The sequence below is a fragment of the Zea mays genome, chromosome 1 (assembly GCF_902167145.1).
Source record: "Zea mays cultivar B73 chromosome 1, Zm-B73-REFERENCE-NAM-5.0, whole genome shotgun sequence".
Taxonomy (NCBI): Eukaryota; Viridiplantae; Streptophyta; class Magnoliopsida; order Poales; family Poaceae; genus Zea; species Zea mays.
In genome coordinates this window covers 184742831-184765514 of record NC_050096.1, presented here as the reverse complement: position 1 = coordinate 184765514, position 22684 = coordinate 184742831, and the positions used below count along the sequence as shown (strand labels likewise).

At 51.1% G+C, this 22684-nt stretch overlaps 3 protein-coding genes across 5 annotated transcripts; 1 reads left to right on the top strand and 2 right to left on the bottom strand.

Moving 5' to 3' along the window:
* Nucleotides 1-3705: 3705 nt before the first annotated feature.
* LOC100275054 (uncharacterized) lies at nt 3706-4631 on the top strand. Its single transcript, NM_001365470.1, has one exon. It carries the CDS (start codon nt 3816-3818, stop codon nt 4392-4394), a length of 579 nt encoding a protein of 192 aa, NP_001352399.1. The 5' UTR covers nt 3706-3815; the 3' UTR covers nt 4395-4631.
* A 350-nt stretch (nt 4632-4981) lies between these two features.
* Nucleotides 4982-6658, bottom strand: LOC103641011 (uncharacterized). 3 transcript variants are annotated; one of them, XM_008664436.4, is made up of 6 exons: nt 6561-6658; nt 6203-6449; nt 5910-6051; nt 5649-5769; nt 5489-5551; nt 4982-5335 (listed from the first exon to the last, which is right to left on the bottom strand). In XM_008664436.4, the coding sequence occupies exons 1-6, from the start codon at nt 6564-6566 to the stop codon at nt 5189-5191; spliced, it is 726 nt and encodes a 241-aa protein (XP_008662658.1). In that variant the 5' UTR covers nt 6567-6658; the 3' UTR covers nt 4982-5188. The 3 variants fall into 3 exon arrangements, with proteins under 3 accessions (XP_008662658.1, XP_035820052.1, XP_035820051.1); XM_035964159.1 differs by having other exon boundaries at nt 6203-6422; XM_035964158.1 differs by having other exon boundaries at nt 6203-6435; nt 6561-6653.
* Nucleotides 6659-6693: 35 nt separating this feature from the next.
* LOC103641024 (uncharacterized) lies at nt 6694-9958 on the bottom strand. The gene is made up of 4 exons (NM_001363920.1): nt 9284-9958; nt 9128-9203; nt 8899-9014; nt 6694-7600 (listed from the first exon to the last, which is right to left on the bottom strand). Exons 1-4 carry the CDS (start codon nt 9828-9830, stop codon nt 7086-7088), a joined length of 1254 nt encoding a protein of 417 aa, NP_001350849.1. The 5' UTR covers nt 9831-9958; the 3' UTR covers nt 6694-7085.
* Between the last annotated feature and the right edge of the window lie 12726 nt (nt 9959-22684).

Genomic DNA, 22684 nt, shown 5'->3' with positions numbered 1-22684 from the left:
AGTCACTATTTGTTTGGAGTGGATTTGGGACTTGGAGAGGCTTTGATTCTATTGAATTGTGTCCTGTATTGATTGCACTAGCTCTTGTATTGAATGAGATGTCTGAAAAACTTGGATGCCTTGAATAGTGGTGGTTGGGGGGTATTTATAGCCCTAACCACCAAAACAGCCTTTGGGGAGGGCTACTGTCGATGGGCGCACCGGACACTGTCCGGTGCGCCAGCCACGTCACCCAACCGTTAGGGTTCTGACGGTTTCGACCGTTGGAGCTCTGACTTCTTGGTGCACCGGACACAGTCCGGTGCCGCACCGGACATGCACTGTTCAATATCCGGTGCGCCTTCTAGCGCTGCTCTGACTCTGCGCGAACAGTCCGCGCACAGTTCACGTTGTCAGTCGACCGTTGCGCTGGCGACCGTTGCTCCGCTTGGCACATCGGACAGTCCGGTGAATTACAGCGGAGAGCGGCCTCAGAAACCCGAAGGTGAGGAGTTCATCCTGTACGGTCCCTGGTGCACCGGACACTGTCCGGTGGTGCACCGGACAGTCTGGTGCGCCAGACCAGGGTTCTCTTCGGTTTCTTTTGCTCTTTTGTTTTGAACCCTAACTTGGACTTTTCTATTGGTTTGTGTTGAACTTTTAGCACCTGTAGAAAATATAATCTAGAGCAAACTAGTTAGTTCAATTATTTGTGTTGGTCATTTCAACCACCAAAATCATTTAGGAAAAAGGTTTGACTCTATTTCCCTTTCAGGATTATTTTGCAAAATATTCTAGAAGCCATGTTTGTTGCTAAATAGTTTTTGGTAATGGCTTTTGGCTCCACTGCTAGATATGTTTCTTAGCTTTGCACGGAGAAGCCAGAGAAAAACTATTGTTTTTTTAGTAAGTTAAAGCTGTACCAAGGAAACCCACCAACGTAACCGGTAATGATTGTTTTTATATCGCCACCGCCGTATTTTTAGAATCCCAAATCATTTTTAGACTTTCAAATTGGTAACCAATAGTAAAGGGTTATCGTTGCCGATTTGGCCGCGTCCACGTACGCAGAACTAGTCAACAGAACTCACATGCCTGCCTCTGTACTGTAGCAACCTACAATATATTGGAAACTTTGTAGCAACGTACGGCACTTTACAAGTTTTTTACGTAATTTTGGAGCACGAGTACGTAGAAAATGGCGCGGCGTGCATGATGTGCGGCCGGCCGGTGATGAAGTTAATTTGAAACGAAGAAATCAGGTCATATATATGTGCAACAACAAGTAACTATTGTTCTGCCAGAGATTGAGGATGATAGTAACTAACTTTTTACGGCAGGCAGGCAGGCATCCGGCGCATCCTCCTCCAATTGATCCGGCCCGATCCCGTACGTCCATAGTTTCCCTTGCTTATTATCCGGGCCCGGCCGCCATGGCGTCTCAGGGAGTAGTGGGCGGCGGCGGCGGCGGCGGCGGCGGCGGCCGGCACAGGTTCTTCAAGGTCCTACTGCCCGGCTCTTTCGAGATCAGCCTGGTACGTTACGTTTACGTATTAGATATCAATCCCGCCCGCGTGCCCGTGCCGTCCCATCGACCGAATGCAACATTCACCCCGCCCAATGCACAACTACTGCATGCGTTGATGCATCTGCGTATTCGCGCAGTCCCTGCCGCCCAAGTTCGCGGCGGGGCTCGGCGTGCTGTGCCCAGCATGGCGCGCCGCCGCCAAGCTGCGGGATCGCACGGGGAGGTCGTGGGACGTGGAGCTCCGGCGAGACGCCGGCCACCACCGGGTGTCCTTCACGGGCGGCGGCTGGCGCGGCTTCGTCTCGGCCAACGCCCTCTCCGCGGGGCAGCTGCTGGTCTTCGAGCACCGCGGCTGCCTGGACTTCGCCGTCGATCGGTTCGACGCCTCCGGGTGTTGCTGTGACGACGACCAAGATGGAGGAGGAGTCGTTGTTGCCGAGCACATGGCGACGACGACGACGACAGGGACAGAGGCCACGGCCGACAAGGAGTCCGGCTGCTCCGGCCAAGAGGCGGCGGCGGCGGTCAAGAGGAGGAGGCGGTCGCCGCTCAGCACGACCACCACCGTCTGCGGCGGCGATGACAACGACGAGACGCTCTGCCGCCGCATCGAGAGGGCTTACCAGCTGCGGTTCTTGGTACGTAACTGCTGTTCTAGTGGTCTAGCTAGTAGTGTAGGACATTTATATATATTAATTTCATGAACAATACAGTAATATATTCGTGTGTATGCATTTGCGGCGGCAGGACCTGAGCAAGGACTTCTGCGACCGCGTGGGCTGGTCGTCGTCGCGCCAAGTCGTGCTCTGCGCCGCCGGTGACAGCGGGAAGCGTTGGCAGGTGAGCGTGAAGGTGTCGGCAAAGAGCGGCATGATGTGCGCGGGCTGGGCCGAGTTCGCGCAGGACAACGGGCTCACCGTCTCCGATGCCTGCGAGTTCGTGCCACCACCACTCCATGCCCATGGCTCCGGCTCCGACGTCCTTCAAGTCCACCTCGTGAGGGGCGGCGGCACCTCTTGACAGCACAGCCCAGCCACCGCCCCTTGGTTTCGTTCTCAAATCTTACCAAACGACAGCCATCGTGCATGTTTTCGTTGAATTGTGAGTTGTTCCAGTGCCATGCTGCAGCAGAGACGGTTCCACATTAATATATATAGTTAAAAATAGTTTTTATTATAGTATAGTTTTTAGTATAAAAGAAATTAGGATATGTAATTTTTCACCTTTTCTATGCAATTAGTGATGGTATTCGAATTGAATAGAAGAGAGTAAAATATTTGTGATGGCAAATAAGGTACTCATTGACAGGGAAGGTGTTCTTGGAGTTAGATAAACCCCTAATTAGTTAGGGTTGTTCCGATCACCATCAAGGAGAGCATGCCTGCCACTCGTCTAGAGGTGGTACGGTAAGCAGGCAGGCTAGAGGAAGGGGGATGGCTGAGAGGGAGATCGATGCTGAAGAAGATATTGAGATCATTGTTTGCATCGGGGTCCCTTGAGAAGATGCAGGATCACCAAGAAGAAGCAAAGGAAAGAGAGAGGGGGTTGGAGAAGGAACGTAGCTGTGAAGCAACTTTTGAGGACATGTTATGTTTCGGAGCAAGAGGAATATGAATGAATGAAATTAGAGAAGCTAAAATTTTGAAATTGAATAGTAAGAGAATTTTAGGCCCTTCCATTCCTCTCCTCTGTCTGCCAAACAAGCTCTCTCAATCGTCGTCGTCGTCATCGATCGGCAATGCAGAGACACAGGCGGGCAGCCACGGGTGCAGAGCGCACCGCTCAATGGCGAGCTGCCACTGCCAAGCTAGCTATCTCTTCATTCCACAGGCTTCCATGCATCGTCGGGTTCGCCATTAAAACTTGCACTGTGTAGGTGTCACCTCACGGTAGATGCGTGAAGAGCATGGTTGGCTGGATCGGCCATACATGCATGACTCGCTCCACATGCACCTTCTTCTTCTTCTCCTGGTAGCTAGATCGTCGAGCAGACAGCAGAGCATGCATGCATTTACTTCTCACTCACCTGTACTTTACTCGGATCACCGCTTCCCGTCCGTCACTACTAGCTAGCTAGATCGAGATCGACTAGCTGGCTGGCGGCATGCATGCCCAGTGCCCAACTCGCTGGATGCCTGGCCTGGATCGTAGTCTAGTCTAATCTATATAAATATGTATAACACCAGCTGACCAGCACCAGCACCTCCATCTTCATTGCGACCTGCAGAGAGAGACCTGAGCCCTAGCCACCAAAAAAGAAAAAGAAAAGCCGAGAGATAAGGAGAAGGCACATTATTATTGATCCGGTATGCCTAGCGGGTGGCGCAACACCGCCGGAATCATGGCGTGCTGCAGCAGCAGCAGCCTGAGCCTGAGCCTGGTGCTCCTGGTTGTCATCCTGGCGCTGACGCCCGCCGAGGCCAGCAGAGCCATGCCAACGACGACCACCACGACGGCCATAGGCGGCACTACTACTAACAGCAACGACAGCCAGCAGAAGCATGGTCAGAGAGCTGCTGCGTCCGGCGTGAACGCCGACCAGAAGACCTTCCTGCCGGGCTACGTCGGCGGCGTCGGAGGGTTCGCTGGCGCCGGCGCCGGCCTCGGGGGCATCGGAGGCGTTGCGGGAGGCATTGGCGGTGGTGTCGGCGGCCTCGGAGGTGTCGTAGGTGGTGGACTCGGAGGGTTTGGACCGCTTGGTGGTGCTGGAGGCGGATCAGGCCTTGGTGGCGGGTCAGGTCTCGGCGGCCTTGGTGGTCTCGGCGGCGGCGGCGGCCTTGGCGGTGGCGGCGGCCTTGGTGGCGGCTCAGGATCGGGTCTGGGCGGCAGCGGTGGCCTTGGCGGTGGCAGTGGGCTCGGTGGCGGCGGTGGCTGCCTTCACCCGTGATCGTGAACGTGAAGCTTAGCGTGCATGACTGCTTGCACACACGTGTCCGCTGCTTCTAAATTCTCCGGTCCTATTCTCACGCACTAGCTTCCTGCTTTGCACGTTACATGTTTCTTGGCTTCTATATAGTACTCTATATATGTACGATGCATGCATGCATCATCCATCCTAAAGCTTGTGTCGTCAGTCGTGTCCACGCACGCATAATGCAGCATCCCTCTGTTTGTTTATCATGCATCTTTATTAGACAGCTTGTGTTTTTTGTAATTGGACGTCCGTTCTCAAAATAAAGTGCAACAAGTTACGAAGGCGGCAAACTATATACGTATACAGCAGATGTTCTATGGCTGATGCTTCATTTGGATGTTGATATTGGCGGGCATGTATTTGAATTGGGTTCAAATACCAAAACCAGTCATGGTATTGAAATAATACGATTCTAATTCTAACATGTACAAGATCATCTTCGTACATATCTGCACAACTACTACAATTTGGATCCTTCGTTCAACAACCTCGACTGAGCCGTGAAGGATTTTTTCCCTTTTGTTTTGTAAATTTGTAGCTGAGTATGGGGAATGAGAAGGTGCAAATAAAACACGGTCTTTAGTAGTTTCTACTATGATCTTTTTTTTAAGTAAATACATCTTGCCGAGAAAAGTTCTCTAGGTTAGAGGGGAGCAAGAAAGTGACTCTGATGATATATAGTAAAAAAGTAGAATCTCTAAATTAGATATGTTTATAGGTAGCGAGCAAAAGACCAGCACCAGCACATTTTTTAAAAAAAAAAATAATCACTTGCTGCATCCGCCATGGCAAATTGAGAGGACTATGATAAGGATGAGCGCGACCACGACGCCGAGGACGATGAGCTTCACCTTCATGTTCTGGTACCACATCCTGCGCCGCAGCTGCACGCCTTGCCGCCTGAAATCAACGGCCTACCACAAACACAATTAGAGCCGGCCGGTGTTGGTGTTTCAATTCTTCTCTATTGTTGCGTCTGACTGACGACACCGGCAAGTTGCTCAAGGGATAGGCGGTACTGTCAACGATACGAACAGAGAGAACTGGAAGAAAAAACGCGTACAGACCTCGTCGTGGAGCTGCTCCGTCCTTGTGACAAGCCCGTCGATCTGCTGTCCGCGATCAAAGGCCTGAAACATTTGTTCCATCAAATGAATCCCCTCCCTCTCCCAGAATTGGATAACTGATGAATGAAAGCACAGGTAACTATCGAAGGTTGGTTGTTACCTTGTCGATGTTTTCCATCATGATGCTTTTCACCTGATCCACCTGGGCCTTCACTCTGGACAGCTTGCTCACTTCCTCTGGGTGATCCGTGCAGTACTGCATCTGGTCTCTAAGCCTGGGCCTGTAAGTGTTGATCAAAGCATGCACAGCCGCATTGCCGCAATGAGGAATAATAATAATAATAAAAGAAAAACCGAAATAAAATGCATCTTCTTCTTCTTCCTCCTCCTCCTCTTTGCATGCATGCAGACGAACTGTTACCCGAAATCTCGGGTGAGACTGTTGGCTGTAGCCGTTCCTGCTTCGCCACCTGAATATCTCCTGTTGAATTCCTCCTTTATCATCTCCAGGAAGGCCATAGGGATCTGCCGCCCAGCCGACTCGGTGGCAACGACGCAGTATGCTGCAATAATTAGTTTGGTCTCCCCCAGCCCAGGTAGGTGGTGGAGTGGAGTTGACCAAAACATAAATCACTAGTTCTTTTCTGTTGTGTGTGTGTGTTTGTTTGTTTGTTCAAAGATTTATGGTTGCAAGAACACAGAGATGGAGTGTACCGTATCCGTCGCTGACGAGGAAGTTGAAGGTGTGGGCGTCGCAGGTGTAGGTGAACCGGTTGTTCCCCGCCGGCAGCTTGTGCAGGCACTGCGCGGCGATGTCCCGGAAGTTGCCCGTGTAGGACGTGTGCTCCGCCACCGCCACCGTGCCCCGCGCCACCATGGCGTAGATGAGCGCCCCGGAAGCAGCAGGTCTCTCCATCTCCGGCGGCGGCGGCGGCTGCGCCATCCACCTGGTCGATGTGAGCTAGAGAAGGAAGAAACGGAACGGACAAGGTGGTGGTCTGATGATGGCCGGTGTCTTAAGCTTAGTGGCCAAGACAATTAATGGTGGTCTTTACGATGTGCAAGTACTTACCCCCATCGACGGACGCAAGGAAGCTATGTATGTCTGATGTAGTCAATGGTGGTCGAAAGGAGCCGCCGCGTTGGAAGGACTCCCAACTTGTCGTCAAGGGTTCTAGAGAGAGAGATGGGTTGGACGACGAACAAGTCGCAATCCCACCACCAAATCCCCCTTTGATTAGTTCGTTGGATAACGACTTGCCTTGTTGAGGCGACAATCCCTCCTTCTGTCCTAAGATTCAATCTCACCCATGCATGCATATCCTTCCATTCCAAATGTTGCTATCTCCAGTCTACCACTTGCTATCTGAACATTCAGATGTTCAGATATTCAGATGTCTGAACAAATAAGTCGTCAGCAATTCCTATCAAGCTGCGACGGCGTCCATCACAACATGGACAGCTCAAACTAAGCTAAAATATATTGATCACAACATGGCCGGACGATCAAGTACATGTAATGCGGAGGGAGGGAGGGCTCTACAGACAGACGACTAGTGTGGGTGTGGTAGTACAACAGCAACGTAGAAGCACAGGTTTACTTGCACTGCCTTGGGTGGAACTTCTCCTCCGACAGCAACGACGTGACCAGCCGCTGCAGCCGCGCGGCTCCACGGCCAGGCACAACAAGCCCGGTGTCTCCGACCACCGAGCAAGGGTCGCTCCCGTTCTCCCGCGTCCCAGCGCACCAGCCCCCGGGAGTCGGCACGTCCGCGCCGCGGCCCAGGATCTCCTCGTCTATCCTGTCCAGCACCGGGTCGTCCTCGTGGAACTTGCGGGCGAACGGCGCGTCGCTGGCGACCATGCGGTCCAGGTCCTCCGCCGTCAAGTAGTGCGGGTGCTGCTTCGGAGGGTTGTCCCACGAGATGTAGTGCAGGTCGTGGTTCACCGTCGTGTTCTTGAACTCCTCCGCGTTGCACACAACGGTGTGGAAGTATCCTTCCGGCGACGAGATGAAGTTTGAGTAGTACATGAGCACTGTGCGAGGTAGGTTGTCCCAGCCCCATATGCAGTATTCCACAAAGGGCCTGGACAGTGCCATCCAGGCAGAACCTGCGATGTCATAGGCTCATCAGGTGCTTCTATATCTGAATCAGTAACTGACATATATAGATGCCTGGTTATCCTTATGAGCTGTCTGGACCTAGAGTAGTGTTTATATCTAAGCTGTAGTGTCTGTTTAAGAAATTGGAATCAATTAATTTCCTGCCTACACAGAGAAGTGCAAAGCTCCTTTGGGGGGATGGCTAAGCATGGATAATGGATGTAGAAACCTGAGCACCATATTTATATTAATGAAAAAACCTGATTTTTGTGGTAAAAGTTCATTGACACGGTTTCATTAATATATAAATTAGTAACTGACACATAAAACAAGGATAGCCTTTCAAAAATTAATGGCAGCTAACATAAATGCATCAGGGGAGTAATCGAGCCAGGAATGCCTTGGTTGGTTTCCAGAACAGGAGGTCATCTTTACATGCAAATAAATGTGTTGCCATACAAATGTTCTCTACTACAGGCAACAAACAAATAGAATCACAAAAGTTTGTTCCAGCAATAAGATCAAACAAAATAAGATTATACAGATGGAAAGGTAATTTTTTTTACCAAGGAGAATTTCAGGCAGCGATATACTACACTGTACAAAAGAAGAAGTTAAAAAAATACCACAGCTGTATGCACTATTTTGAAGAAGACCTAAAGTAACCTGCAGAGTGAAATTTATACCACACTAAGAGCATTTCCATGACTCTTTCTAAGTTTCAATCCCAGAATTATCATTTAGTTATTTGCATAAAACAGCTTTTCTATATCTTGTTTGCGTTCTAGAGAGCCATTCTCGTTTTTTTTATCTTTGGCTAACGAGAAATCCGGAATAGGATAACCAGTTAAAGAAGCTGTTGGAGTTTTTTTTCCCAAAATCTCTATTCCTAGCAATTAGGAAGGATGTATAGAGTCTCTTGGAGTTGCTCTAAAACTTAATTTGTGTTGGCGACAACCCAATCTCTGTACTAATTCACATTTCAAAATAATGAACCGGTAACTGCAACTACTAGAAATGTTAAAGTTGTGTTTCAACATGTGGCAAAGATCCAAGAGTATGCAGTCTGAAGGTTTCGACAACATCAGATTCAACTATACATATAAAAAAAATTCATTTAACAAATTATTGCAACTATGGCAAGGGCACATCAGAAAAAATAGGCATGTACAACAATTGCCAGATTAAGCTATGAGCTATAGTGATGTCCACAGATGTATGGTGAGCTGTATATGATTCTTTGTGTTAAGAGTAATGTGAATGCTTGGACGAGTAGATCAGATATTCGGACCGGGTGGAAAGATACCAGTGAAGAGCTTGAATGCTGTAGGCACACTCCGCCTCTGCGGAATCCAGAACACATCGGCTTTCTTCTTCATGTAGAGCCCTGGATCAATGATGACCGGCTTTGCCCTTTGAAACCTATACGCCATCAGAAACAAGCAAGGTAGAGTAGAGAACTGCCCTGAATTAGCACCACCCTTGAGGGCATGATTGATGAGTGAGGAAAAAAAACCCATGAAGGAAGCACGTACTCCTTCCATCCAATGTCGCTGGTGTGGTCGATGAAGTTGAGATCGCGCGGCAGCTTGGAGAATACGTGTATCAGATCTGCACCGACAAGTTTTGGAAGTTATAGAAACGATGAGTTGGATGAAGAAGAAAAGGGAACGGGGGCACACTTTTTTTACCATCCTGCGTGACGAGCGGGTAATCGGAGGCGGAGAGGTTGATGAACCAATCCCAGTGCGAGGCGCCGTCGCCCCACAAGAAGGCGGCGGCGGCGTGGAGCGTGTTGGCGACCATGGTGGGCCCGCGGTAGGTGACGAGGTTGGCGCGGTCGACGACGCGCACGTTGGCCGCGGCGGCGATGGCGGGGTGGGAGGCGAGGTCGGCGGCGAGGTTGCTGCGGTCGGAGTCGGGCGCCTCGGCATCGAGGTGCAGGATGTAGCGGTTCCTCGGGTGGTAGAGCGCGAGGAGGACGCGGCGGAGCGCGGAGGCGTCCCCCGCGGATCCGGAGATGAGGAAGGCGATGCGGGGCAGCGAGGCGGCGGGGGACGGCGGGGAGGGGGCGAGCTTGTGCTCCACGAAGAGCGCTGAGGAGGAGGAGGGCGCGGAGGGCGAGGGGAAGGTGGTGAGGGCGACGAGGAGGAGGAGCGAGAGCGCGGAGCCAACGGCCAGAGGGAGCAGCCAGCGGCGGTCGACGGCGGCGTGGAGTGAGTGGGCGATGGGCTTCATCGCCTCGCCGGAGGTGGATGTGGTGGGGGCCCCAGGTGGCAGCTTGTTGTGCCGGGCGGCTCTTTTGATTTGGAGTACTTTGGGATGGAGCCTGCGGTGCAGTGGTCTGGGTGGTTGACCTGCTCCACTCTCCACGTCCTGCATTATTTTCTTCTCCTCCTCCTTTTATTGATTTCATTTTGCCGTTGTTTGAAATCAAATTCCTGTCGAATAAACTTGTAGTTGTAGCAGGCAATGCATTGGTGAGCATGGAAGGCCTGCCGAATAAACTTAGGGGGTGTTTGGTTTGCCCCTGCTAAAATTTAGCCTCTATCACATCGAATGTTTGAACCTCCGTTCGGGGTATTAAATGTAGTCGGATTATAAAACTAATTTCTCAGCCGAAGATTAAAAAGTGAGACGAATCTAGTACAGTTGGTTGGGTCTATATTTCATACTCCTATTTGAAAGTCAAACGCTTGATGTGACCCGAGCTAAACTTTAGTCCACAGAACCAAACACCCCCTTAGTAGCAAGGCCTGCACACTCTCGAAATCAAAGTTGCATATCCATAGGATGGGAGTTATAAGACCCGGTGCCTAAATTTATGTTTCTCACTCACTCTCTATCATCACTCATCAGCATAGAGGAATAGAGTAGCTGCATATGTTCAGGAAGATGACTAGAACCTTGGGTTAGACCAACTCCAGCAACGCCCTGTACTCGGCTACGCATTCGTATTCTACACGCCCGAAGCCACTATTCCACCCTCCAACAGACTCTATAAACCACAGCGCAAAATGGGTGTGCATTTTTCTATTCCGTATTCCTACGGTGTCTCTCTCCTCTCCGCACAAGTTAAAACCGGGGCATTTAAAAAACGGGACCCAACTGTCATTGGGAGGGATGTGGATGCGGATATAGAGTCTGTTGGACGACCGTGCAAAATATGGAGCCTGTTGTCACGTAAAATAAGGATGCTGTTGGGGGCCTTCGTCTTCCAAAGATCCTCAAATACATGATTTAACAATGTTTCTGGAGTATAATATATGAACAGGTACCTTCGGACTCGGATCAGAACCACAATGTGAAGAAGTACAAAGAATGCAAAGGTTGGCGCAAAGTCGAATCTATGCGCAGGGGACCTTCGGCATGATAGCAGAAAGGAGAACCGACTTAAAAGAGAAAAGATTATTTAGACCTCGATGGATTACTATAGAGTCATTAGCAAATGTAAAGAGTATGACTGTAATTTTACATGGGCTACGTCTAATGCCTATAAATAGATGAACAGTGCTCCTGTACTGTTCACGCTGACTTGGCATTTGCTTTTGCGTTACGCTTGTATTATCACCTTCTGTCAAGTCGAAGGTATAAATGTAATTCAATATTGTTCATATTCATTTATAATTATATAATAAGAAATATATATATTATGATATCATACAATTATTCATGTTGTTTCTTATGTTTCATATGCTTCGTCTTTTATACAAATATGTTGTGATGATGAAGGTATGTCCTTCATGACCTTCGTCCGAAGATCGTTATATCCTTCGGGAGATAATGCTCCAATGGACGAAGGGTATTAACCATTAACCTATTCTTGTGCTGCCTTATTCTTAATTCATAGCATTTGAGAACAAGTCTCCAACATTGGCGCCCACCTCCGGTGAATCCTTTTTGACCACCTTCGGCAAGCACTGACCTTCGTCATGCCACCGAAGAAAGCTTTAGCGACAGGGGCTGCCGTTCTGCAGCCGCTGGACCCGAACCAGGAGACCCTTTCTCTACGAGAGGCACGAAGCCAGAAGAGGAAGGCCACCAGTCCAACACCCCAGGAGGACGAGTTGGACCAACAAATCAGAAACATGGAGATGCTTCATCAACAAGTACGAAGGAAGAAGGAGAAGATGGCTCGACTAGCCGACCTTCAAAGGCAGATTGACGAAGCCACTGAAGAAGTACGCCATCTTGCTCAAAATGAACAATAACGAAGGCCCCAGCACAGGGAGTTTCATCAAGAGGGCTTGTTCAACGACGATGGATGGTATGATGATTTTAATCATGATACCTTTACTTTTGATGATGCTTCTCCCTTGGCAGCAGAACTGCAGGCTATCCCGTGGCCCCCATCATACAAGCCACCTCAGCTTCCAATGTATGATGGGCATTCAGACCCGAAGCAGTTTTTGATGAGTTATGAAGCAACCATATCTTCATATGGAGGCAATGCAGCTGTCATGGCCAAATCCTTCGTCATGGCAGTTAAGAATGTGGCCCAGACATGGTATTCTTCTCTTCGGCCAGAAACTATCACCTCATGGCAGAAGCTCAAGGACATGCTGGTGACAAGCTTCTAGGGCTTCCAGACGAAGCCAATCATAGCTCAGGATCTGTTTCAATGCACACAAGATCATGAGGAGTATCTCCAGGCATACGTCCGAAGGTTCTTGCGTCTGAGAGCACAAGCGCCTACAGTGCCCAATGAAATTATCATTGAGGCCATGATCAACGGGCTTCGTCCAGGACCTACTGCCCAGTATTTTGCTAGAAAGCCTCCACAGACTTTGGAGAAGCTGCTTCAAAATATGGATGAATACATCCGCGCTGACAATGATTTTCGTCAGAGAAGGGAGGAAGCTTATAGGTTCTCTGAGATGACCAGGGGCTTCGGAGGGAGAATTCACCCAAGACATGTCAGGTCCATCCACTCCACCCAGAGTGACGACAGAGGAAGTCAACAATAGAGGCCACAATATCCCTCGCAAGCTTCGGGGCAGCAACAAAGCTATCTTCAGCCGCCAGCTCCAAGGGGCAGAGGCGCCAGGGGCTTTGGAGGAAGGTTTGGGGATTAACCTAGGAAAATTTATTGCTTATTCTGTGGTGAGGACAAGGGCCAAACTACAAGGATGTGCCATGTCACCATACAGAAACAAAAAGAAATAGCAGAAGCTGCAGCTTAGCAGAACCAGCCGAAGCAGGTCATGCATACTGCTTCGTATCACTCACCCTACATACCAGAGTATGTGGGTAACCATCCTGCAGCGTCTGTTGCTTCGGCTAGTCAGTCGCAGGCATCCTGGCCACAATCTCCACCTCCGCCACCACTACAACCTGCATATCCATGAGGTTAGCAGCCAGAAGGGAGCCAACAGACCCACCAACAGCGAGATTTCAGGGAGGAGTCCGAAGCTCGCACAGTCAACAGTACTGTGCCAGAATCGAAGCATATCTACTGAGAGATATCCTACCCCTGAAACAGTTTTTACATTCATTATCATTTTCTTTCTTACTAAGGAACAATTATCGAAAACCTAGTTGTCTTGTCATTTTCAATTCCTTGTAATAGCTTCGTTTTTGCCATAGTGAAAATATATCTTCTCCACAGACTTACGGAGTCTAACAAAGTCGCTGAAGCACAAAAAGTTGTTTCTAAGAGAACGCGCGGCTAAAAATTACATCACAAGTATCTTCGAAGCTACAAAAAGTCATTCTACGGAACACAGTGTAAGTTTGCCGAAGCTACAAAAAGTCGTTCTACGGAACGCAGTGTAAGTTTGCCGAAGCTACAAAAAGTCATTCCTAAGAGAGCGCAGTGTAAGTTTTCTGCTCAAAAGTCGTTCCAAAGGGAATGCAGAGCCAAATACCGCCGAAATATAAGGTGAAGCGCGAAAAGTCAACGCGAATACCGCCGAAATAGAAGGCGAAGAAGTTCAAAAGACGTTCCTAAGGGAATGCAGAACTTACAGCGAAAAGTCAGCGCTGATACACCGAAAAATAAGCGGTGAAGCCGAAAAATAAACGGCAAAGAGATTGTGTATTCCACTATGGGGATATGTGTGTGTCTTCGGCACAAATATCATTTTGCATAGCATAACATCATCACATCATTCGCATAACATAACATCATACATCATATTGCATCAATGGCACAAGAAGGGGATACAATGTTGACCTTCGGAGAATGCTTCGAAAAAATGAAATTGTGCTAAGGCACAAAAGAAGTCTTGAAGAAATACAGCTTCATCAGCTCTGATATGGAGGCAAAAATCCATTATTGACGAAGCATTAATGTTTCTGCGACGATTGGAGGATTTATCACGAAGCATAAAAGATCTTCTTTACGAAGCATGAAAAGAAGGGAAGGTGTTTTTTCGCCAAAAGCTCAAAAACGGTATGTACATAAAAGTTTCATGCATCGTAAAGAAATAAATTACAAAACTATTCATATATTACATTCAAAACACATGAGCACCAAATATTACAAACATAGTTCAGCAAATGCTGCATTAATATTCCAGCAAGGTTTATACAATAGCTATTCTTCTTTCAAAACTTCATCTGCAGCTTCGGTCAGCAGTTGGGTAACGCTTCGTCTATAATAGTTTCAGCCATCCTAATAATTTCTGCTGATGCCTTTGCCTCTGGGTCGGCTAATGACTCGAAGGGTTCGGGGGGAGGAGATAGTTCAGCTGTGGTAGAAAACGTAAATTAATTCGAAGTCACAAAAATAAACAATAAAGTTAAAACCCATTAAGCAATACCTATCCGCCTTTCGAGTTCCGCAGCTTTTTCAGTTGCCTTCGTTGCTTCCCTAGCGTCATGAGTATCTTTTTCGCTCTTCTTTATTATTTCATGGGCCATCCCTCGGCCGCCATTTTCCCAGATGTTAGTGAAAAATTTTCCGCCCACTAAGCTTGCTTCGGCTGAGGGGTCCTTTGTATCGTCAACCGATAGAGCAGCTTCGGCTTGGGCCAAAGTTTTCACATGTTCGCACCCCGCTCTCTCCAAAATAGTTGCAACTCCTCTTGCACCAGAGAAGGCACAGACGTCCCCGCGGTTGTTCAAAATTTCTTCAAAAGCTTCGACTTCGTTGCTGATCCACTCAATTGGGCCTTCGGGGTCTCCTCGTACGAAGTTATCTTCACTTGAATATGCGCCAACATTGGCGAAGCTAGTTTTTATCTTTTTTACATATTCTATAGATTTTTCAAAACATTTTTCTTTTGATGCGCGAAGTTCTGCAACTGTTTTTTCCTAGTAATTTTTCCAGTAATCACTGGCATCTCGTTCAGCTTCGGCAACAGCGCATTTTAATTTTGCTTCAGCCAGCTGTTTCCTAAGGTCTTCAATTTCATATTTCTGGGCTTCAGTTTGGGCTTTGGAAGTAGTTTCGTCTTCTTTTATTTTGCTCACTAATGAATTTAATATTTTATCTTTTTCAAGACCTTCGTTCCTTAGTTCAATTACTTCGGAACGAAGGTTGTTCAGAGCTATAGTGCATCCTTCGTCTTAGGCATTTTTCTGCGTCCTGAGGGCATTGCTAAGAATCAGGCCCTGCAAAAGAAGTGCGGTATTAAGTATAAGCAAATAAAAAAAATTCGTTTTTAAGTACAAAAAATTCATTCTCACACCTTTAAACTATTATATGCTAAACTGTCCGCCAATTCATCTTTCGATAGCACCGAAAGCCCGACTTCTAGTGTCGGGAATCCGAAGCTTCTGCTCATCTCCCGACAGACAGAAATCTCCTTGTTGTCTGGGAGACAATACAAGAAATCTTCTTCTCTGCTGCCGTTGAATATCAATGCTCCCTTTGGATATTTCAGTTTCTGGGCATAGTGTTGAGCTTCTCGCTTTTCTTCTTTAGAGAGATTTTTTCCCGAAGCATGACGGATAATATATTCAGTATTCTCTTTCAAAGCTTCGGGAGTAGGAGCGGCAGATTTTTCAGGCAAAATTTGTTCTATAACTTCTTCCTCCGCTGCCTTTTCTCCAATTTCCGAGGATTTCTCTTTGATGGGCTCTGAAGGCCCAGTTTCAGCATCGGCCCGGCTAATTGTAGCTTCGGCTTCGGTCAGCTTTGTCTCGGTTTCAACCTGTGCTTTCGAAACCTTGGCAATTTTTCCTGGAGTAGAGCTTGAAGTTTTTATCATCTCCAGCACATCTAACACACTAGCCATCCTTTTTCTCTTTGGGGTTACTGCCAGATCTTTTTGTATCTTCAGCGCCTCCACTCCTACCGAAGGGCTTAGAATTTCTAATGTTTTTGTCTCTTCGGGTCTTGGTTCTTCAATTTTGTCAGCCTTCGGCATTGCAGCCGGTTCTTCAATCCTCTGCGTAAGGGCAGGTCCTTCGGCTTCAGTAGCCGAAGAGGTCTCACCGCTAAAGTCAGGCACTGTGGCCGGTTTAATGTAGCGCGGTCGGTGAGTAAGAACCTTCACCTTTTTCTTCTTCGGCACAGGCTCGCTTGAGGCGACTGAAGCAACATCCTTCCCAGAAGATCCACTCTTTCTCTTCTGCCCCCGTGGCGGGTAGCGGTTGTCAGGGTACATAAATCCAATAGCATCAAAAACTCTATTTAGCCTCTTCTTTTTTCGGCTCCCGAAGGCCGCTGATAGCGTGTTATCTTCAGACTTGGAGAAGGCTCCAAGTAGTTCGTCACTGGTATTTTCAACACATTTCAGCCAGTCATCGTCTGGTTCGATAAATTGGTCTCTAAACCTGAAGGTATATTTCAATCGAACCAAACCACCTTCGTTAGGGTTGCTGATGGTCTCTTTTGGCATCTCCCAGTTGTCTGCTAATGGCCATATCCTGTAGGCCACATGTTCTTAAACTAAATCCCTCGTCCCGATGAAAGAGCAAACTATGCCGAAGGCCCTTCGGCATTCTTCGGCTGCTTCATCAATTTCTACCTTCGGTTTCCAAAGGCCGAAGCGGGACCAAATGGGGCGCATAATGATCTTTGTAATATTTTCTCTTGCTTTTAAATCATTCTTCACATAGAACCATTCTTTCATCCAGTCTCCGGGCCATCTTTTCCAAAATGTTGGCACTGGGAAGCTTGAGCCTGAGCGAGCAACGAAGCTATAGCAACCAAAATCGTTATGATACTGTTCCTTACCCTAGGGCTTCGTCTCATATGAAAGTTCGTGCATGCTGCAGAAACATTTTGCACTTGGCTCCAAACCTTGGCTCCTCACGGCCCAGACGAAGATCCCCATTCTGATAATTGCTTCGGGAGTATTCTGGTGAAGGAAAATCTCATATATCTTTAAAACTTCAACAACAAATCTGCTTAAGGGGAACCGAAGCCTAGCCTTGAAGAAGCTTCGAAAGATTACGACTTCATTCTCTTCAAGAACAGGAACAGTCCTGTCTCCGTTGTCAGCCCTCACAATAGATATGTCTCGAAAATACCTTCCTCTCATGTTATCAAGATGACTCTGTCTGATAGTCGATTTCCCGAAGACTGTGTGACTTGGTCGCCAGGGTCGATCTTCGGAGTCTTCGCCTCCACTTTCCGCATCATAACTATCGTTGTCATCGGTATCTTTAGATAAGCCTTCTAGAATTTCTTTTGTAATCTTTTCTGTATTTGTCTTTGCAATTGACTCAATGAATCCAGCAGTCTTTTCCTCAAGAAGCTTCTCCTCTTCGGTTAGCTTCGTTTCAGCAACTGTCTTCTTGTCGTGAGACATCTTATCTTTGGAACTGACGAAAATATGTCCTTAAATTCGAAGCTTAGAAAATTTAAGAAACTAAGCAACTGATAGAAAGCAAGAGCTAAGAAATCAAGCAAAGCAAAGCATGCGTACCAAATGTGCTCGGGGTGAGTTCTTATTTATACGCCCAGCGCGCTCCAAGTTGGAGGGCCCCGTCTGTCATTGACTGTTGCTATTCTAGCAAAGGGAAGGTGTTTTTTCGGACCTTCGGCTTAAGGCCTTCAACCATATCGCAATCTGAATCCGTTATTCTAACAAATTAACCTTGCGAGGGGCTACTGTTGGGGCCCTTCGTCTTCCGAAGGTCCTCAAAAACATGATTTAACAATGTTTCTGGAGTATAATATATGAACAGGTACCTTCGGACTCGGATCAGAACCACAATGTGAAGAAGTACAAAGAATGCGAAGGTTGGCGCAAAGCCGAAGCTATGCGCAGGGGACCTTCGGCATGATAGCAGAAAGGAGAACCAACTTAAAAGGGAAAAAGCTATTTAGACCTTGATGGATTACTACTGTCAGCGTTTCGACCCCGGGGGTCCCTGGACCGACGAGTAAATTGTCGCTGCGTGTCCCAGCCCAGATGGGTCGGCGCGAGACGGAGACACAAGGGGGGAAAACAGTAAGGGGAACCGTGGCCTCATGTTGTCCTGTGCCCAGGGCGGATGCGCTTGTAGTAGGGGGTTACAAGCGTTCGCGAGGGAGAAAGACCGCGCGGCCACCTTCTTTGTACGAGGGCCCTGGACCTTCCTTTTATAGACGTAAGGAGAGGGTACAGGTGTACAACGGGGGGTGTAGCAGTGTGCTAACATGTCTAGCAGAGGGGAGCCAGAGCCCCATGTACATGCCGATGTGGCTGTCGGAGAGGTGTTGGAGCCTTGTTCATGTGGCGTCATGGCCGTTGGAGGAGCGCTTGAGCCCTGTAGAAGTACAGCTGTCGGGGCTGTCGGATCCTTGCTGACGTCTCCTTGCTTCCGTAGGGGGATGAGAACCGTCGTCGTCATGGAGCACGCGGGGTGCCATCATTACTTGTTTTACCGGGGCGAGCCAGATGGGACGCCAGACTTGTTCCCCGTAGCCTGAGCTAGCTAGGAGTAGGGTAATGATGTACCCCCCTGCGACGTGGTCGGTCCGAGCCCAAGGTCAGGCGAGGCGGTGGCTCATCCGAGGTCGAGGCTGAGTCCGAGCCTGGGGGTTGGGCGAGGCGGAGACCGTCGTCCGAGGTCAGGGTTGAGTCCGAGCCCGGGGGTCGGGCGAGGCGGAGACCGTCGTCCGAGGTCGGGGTTGAGTCCGAGCCCGGGGGTCGGGCGAGGCGGAGACCGTCGTCTGAGGTCGGGGTTGAGTCCGAGCCCTAGGGTCAGGCGAGGCGGAGACCGTCTTCCGGAGTCGAGGTTGAGTCTGAGCCCTAGGGTCGGGCGAGGCGGAGACCGTCTTCCGGAGTCGAGGTTGAGTCCGAGCCCTAGGGTCGGGCGGGGCGGAGCTTCCTATGGCGCCTGAGACTGGACTTGGCTGCTGCCAGCCTCACCCTGACAGGTGGCACAGCAGTCGGAGCAGCGCAGGCGGCGCTGTTTTCCTGTCAGGTCAGTAAGTGGAGGGGCAAAGTGACTGCAGTCACTTCGGCCTTGTCGACTGGAGAGCGTGCGTCAGGATAAGGTGTCAGGCGATCCTTGCATTGAATGCTCCTGCGATACGGTCGGTTGGCGTGGCGATCTGGCCAAGGTTGCTTCTCCGCGAAGCCTGCCCGAGCTGGGCCTCGGGCGAGTCGAAGGTATGCCCGTTGCTTGAGGAGACCCTCGGGCGAGGCGTGAATCTGCCTTGGTCTACCGTTCCTGCCCGAGGCTCGGCTCGGGCGAGGCGAGATCGTGTCCCTTGAGTGGACAGAGCCTTGACCGGAATTGCGCCCATCAGGCCTTTGCAGCTTTTGTGCTGATAGGGGGTTACCAGCTGAGATTAGGAGTCTTGGGGGTACCCCTAATTACGGTCCCCGACAGTAGCCCCAGAGCCTCAAAGGGAGTGTGGGTACTCGCTTGGAGGCTTTGTCGCACTTTTTTGCAAGGGGACCGGCCTTTCTCGGTTGCATTTCGTTCCGGTGGGTGCGCGCGAGCGCACCCGCCGGGTGTAGCCCCCGAGGCCTCGGAGGAGTGGTTTGACTCCTTCGAGGTCTTAATGCCTTTCATGATACCTCGGTCGGTCTGGTTGTTCCCTCATGCGGACCGGTTGTCGCCCGGGTGCATAGTCAGGTTCCGAGTTCTCAGGCTGGTATGTTGACGCTGTCAACGGTTTGGCCAGAGCTGGGTTTGTGAGAGCAGCCCCCGAGCCTCTGCACAGGGCGAGAGGACGGTCAAGGACTGACTCGGCTTTTTTCATACGCCCCTTCGTCGCCTTTCCGCAAGGAGGAGGGGGTAAAGCGCCATGTTGCCCTCGGAGGGCGCCGAACATGGTGTCTCCGGTGAGTTGCTAACGGGTGATCCGAGTGGACGCCCGTGCCTCGTTCGATAAGGGTCAGCTAGTGGCCCAGAGGCATGCTCCAAAAGTACATGCAGGTGATTTGCCGGACCCGGTCCCGTTTGATAGGGTCCGAGGGCTCGATGCCTCCCTCTGATGGGATTCCGTTACATAATCGCTCCTGCTGGTCTCGGAAATGTCCTAGGGTACCTCGGGAGCGTAGCCCGAGCCTTGGTTATGTATCGAACGTACCCAGAGCCATCCCTCACTCTGTATGCTCTGGGGCGGCTGTCGAACCCTTCGAGAGGGCAGCCTGCGAACCCCTGATCAGTAGTGGGCGCAGAGCCCGAGTGGCCTGAGGCGGCTATTGAACCCTTCCGAGGGGCCACCCTTCGAACCTCTGACCAGTAGTGGGTGCGGAGCCCGAGTGCTCTGAGGCGGCTGTTGAACCCTTCCGAGGGGCCAGCCTTCGAACCTCTGATCAGTAGGGGGGGGGCTCGGGGCCTGCTTCCTTCGCAGAGAAGGATCCCTTTCGGAGTATCCCCTTTCCTGGTCCCTGTAGCAAGAGAGAGAAAGGGGAAGCGAAAAAGGATACGAAATTGAACGACGTTGCGTACCTTTTTTGGCGCGGTCATTATGGCGGAGGCGAAGCGTCGCCCGCTTCACCTGCCAAAGGTGTCGCCTGCCCTGCCGCAGAGTTAATGCGACGAGACGAGTGGTTCGCGGGGCAGTCGTTGTGCATGCGCGAGCCGTTCGAGGAACGAAACACGAGCGCGTCGTCTTCACACAGTGGGAGAGGGATCTCTCGCTGTTCCAGGAGGGGACGTGAGCCTGCAGACGATTTGACCGCCGCTTCCGCTCGCCTGCTGCCGCCATTACTGTCGGCCCACTTCTAGCCATAGCGACCGTCGCGCCTTCTCCCGCGGCTGACTGACCCGTGACCGGCGTGCCTGGTTGGCATTGCTGGGCCGTGCGCAGGGTTTCCTTGAGTCGCGGCACCGATTCCGCGGTCGAGGATGCGCGGCACTGGCGCAAGTGGCGGTGCAGTTTCTCGCACGTAGTAACCGGCGCGTCGGTTACATGACGTGTGGGCCTGGGCCTCTATGCTGGCTCCTTGGAAGGGTGCGCCCCCTTGGTGTAGTTGCATGCCGCCTGCATGGCGGTCCGCCCTTTCACCCGCTGGTCTGGGCGAAAGTGGAGGAGTGCTTGTAACCGCTGGGCAGTTGCGCGCTCCGTGCGCGGCGGTTTGGCTTCTTCTGTCCTGGGCCAGCTCGCATGACGCGTGGGACCCAGCCCCCATGTCGTAGGGGGAGGACCTTGGAGCGTGTTGGTGAAGACTTAGTCCGCGACGGCTGAGGACGCGAGCGGGGAGAGTCGCCTTTAAAAAGGGATCGACCTCCTGGGTGGTAGCCATGCCTTCGCACTTTCCTCATGCGTCGCGTCCTTCCGCCTTCCGAGCCCCCGGATGGGGAGCGCCCGCGCCGCCTTGCTCTTGCTGTTGTTGGAGGAGCGCGGCCTTGTGGAGATCGGCACCTTTCAGCCGTCGCTCGGCTTCAAGGATTTTCGTCGTGCAGCCCGGCCGCATCCCCTCGCCAATGGTCACCCAAGACGGTGACCACCAGTTTGATGGTGGGGAGAAGCAAGTCGGGCTGCGGCCTCCGCCCCGCTCTCAGCTTCAAGGATCTTCGTCATCCTTGCTGGGGAGGGGGGCGAGGCGAGCCGGGGTCTGCCTTGGCGTGGGCTGGCGTCCCGCTTCTTCCTCTAGCTTCTGGGGTGGAAACCATCCTCCAGCTCTGCGGAGGAAGCGTCCTCTAGCCATACCGGGGAAGGCGAACTGTTGCTGCCTAGCCAGGGTACAGCATTCCGTCCTCTGTCTGGGCGACGGTGGCCAGCCACACCGAGGGGTCTCACAACACGTCGTACGCCGCGAGGGCGGTACTCGTGTTCTGGGACGGTCCCATTCTCGTTCTCGTGGCGAGGACGAGTGAGGACCTGCCGGTGCGCTTTGCGGCGGCCGGCGCCCGCTGGTGCGGTGTTGGTGGGCAGGTGGACACCACCGTCGGTGCTGAGGTGGCAGCTAGAGAAGTCCTCGTCGCCGATGAGATCGTCGGCGCCATCTGCGCTCCGAGCCTCCGGCTCTTTGGCTTTGATAGCTTGTCCTTGCCCCTCGAGTGGGGACGTGGGCGAGGGCCTTGTCGCAGCAGCGTTTGCCCTGAGGTCATCGCTGCTGCTGTTTGGCCGCCCGGAGCGGAGATCGTTGTCGCTGCCGTCAGAGCGGGCGGCGGTGAGCCGCTTGGAGTTCGTCGTCCCGCAGGCCTCCTAGTATGGAGGTTGTTCATACCCGCGGGAACGGAACCGGAGTCCCGTTTGTAATGGCACCTTGAGTGCTGGTGTATGTTCATTGCGGCTGTGGGGGCCTGGACATCTGTGTATTTGGGCGTAAAGCCGTGTTTCTTCCCCATTTCGAGCACCAGGACTCGCCTGTTGGCTAGCTGGACCGCTTAACCAAGTGTGAGTTGCCCTGTGCGGAAGGTGACGAGTGAGGTATCTGTATCCTGAAGGTGTAGGAGTCCCTCGGCTTGGTCGGCCTTGCCGCTCAAGGCTTCTCTTGCTCAGTGAAGGAATCCTCGGCTGCTCTGTGATGAGCCGAAGCCGGAGGCAGCGGTGTCAACACAGACAGAGGCGGAGTTGGCTGGAGAAGAAACTCTGTCGGCCCAGGAGTAGGGGACTTCCCAGGCCGAGGAGGCGTAGCAGCGGCGGCTGGAACCTGGCCAAGTTATCCACTGGCGGGACCAACCCTAGAGTCGGGCTGTCAAGGCCATGAGTCGGGCTGGTGTCCTCGGGGGACAGCTGGCTGAGGCTACGGAGCGGCCGGTCCGGCCGTCTGCTTGGGCCAGGTTCCTGGAGGAGACCCTGGCGA

Coding starts and splice junctions, on each gene's coding strand:
- LOC100275054 (NM_001365470.1), top strand. CDS start 3,816: ATGCCTAGCGGGTGGCGCAACACCGCCGGAATCATGGCGTGCTGCAGC.
- LOC103641011 (XM_008664436.4), bottom strand. Junction 6,052..6,202: donor CCTCGTCAGCGACGGATACG/GTACACTCCATC, acceptor TAATTATTGCAG/CATACTGCGTCGTTGCCACC. Junction 5,336..5,488: donor CGGAGCAGCTCCACGACGAG/GTCTGTACGCGT, acceptor TGTTTGTGGTAG/GCCGTTGATTTCAGGCGGCA.
- LOC103641024 (NM_001363920.1), bottom strand. CDS start 9,830: ATGAAGCCCATCGCCCACTCACTCCACGCCGCCGTCGACCGCCGCTGG. Junction 9,204..9,283: donor CCCGCTCGTCACGCAGGATG/GTAAAAAAAGTG, acceptor TTGTCGGTGCAG/ATCTGATACACGTATTCTCC. Junction 9,015..9,127: donor AGCGACATTGGATGGAAGGA/GTACGTGCTTCC, acceptor GATGGCGTATAG/GTTTCAAAGGGCAAAGCCGG.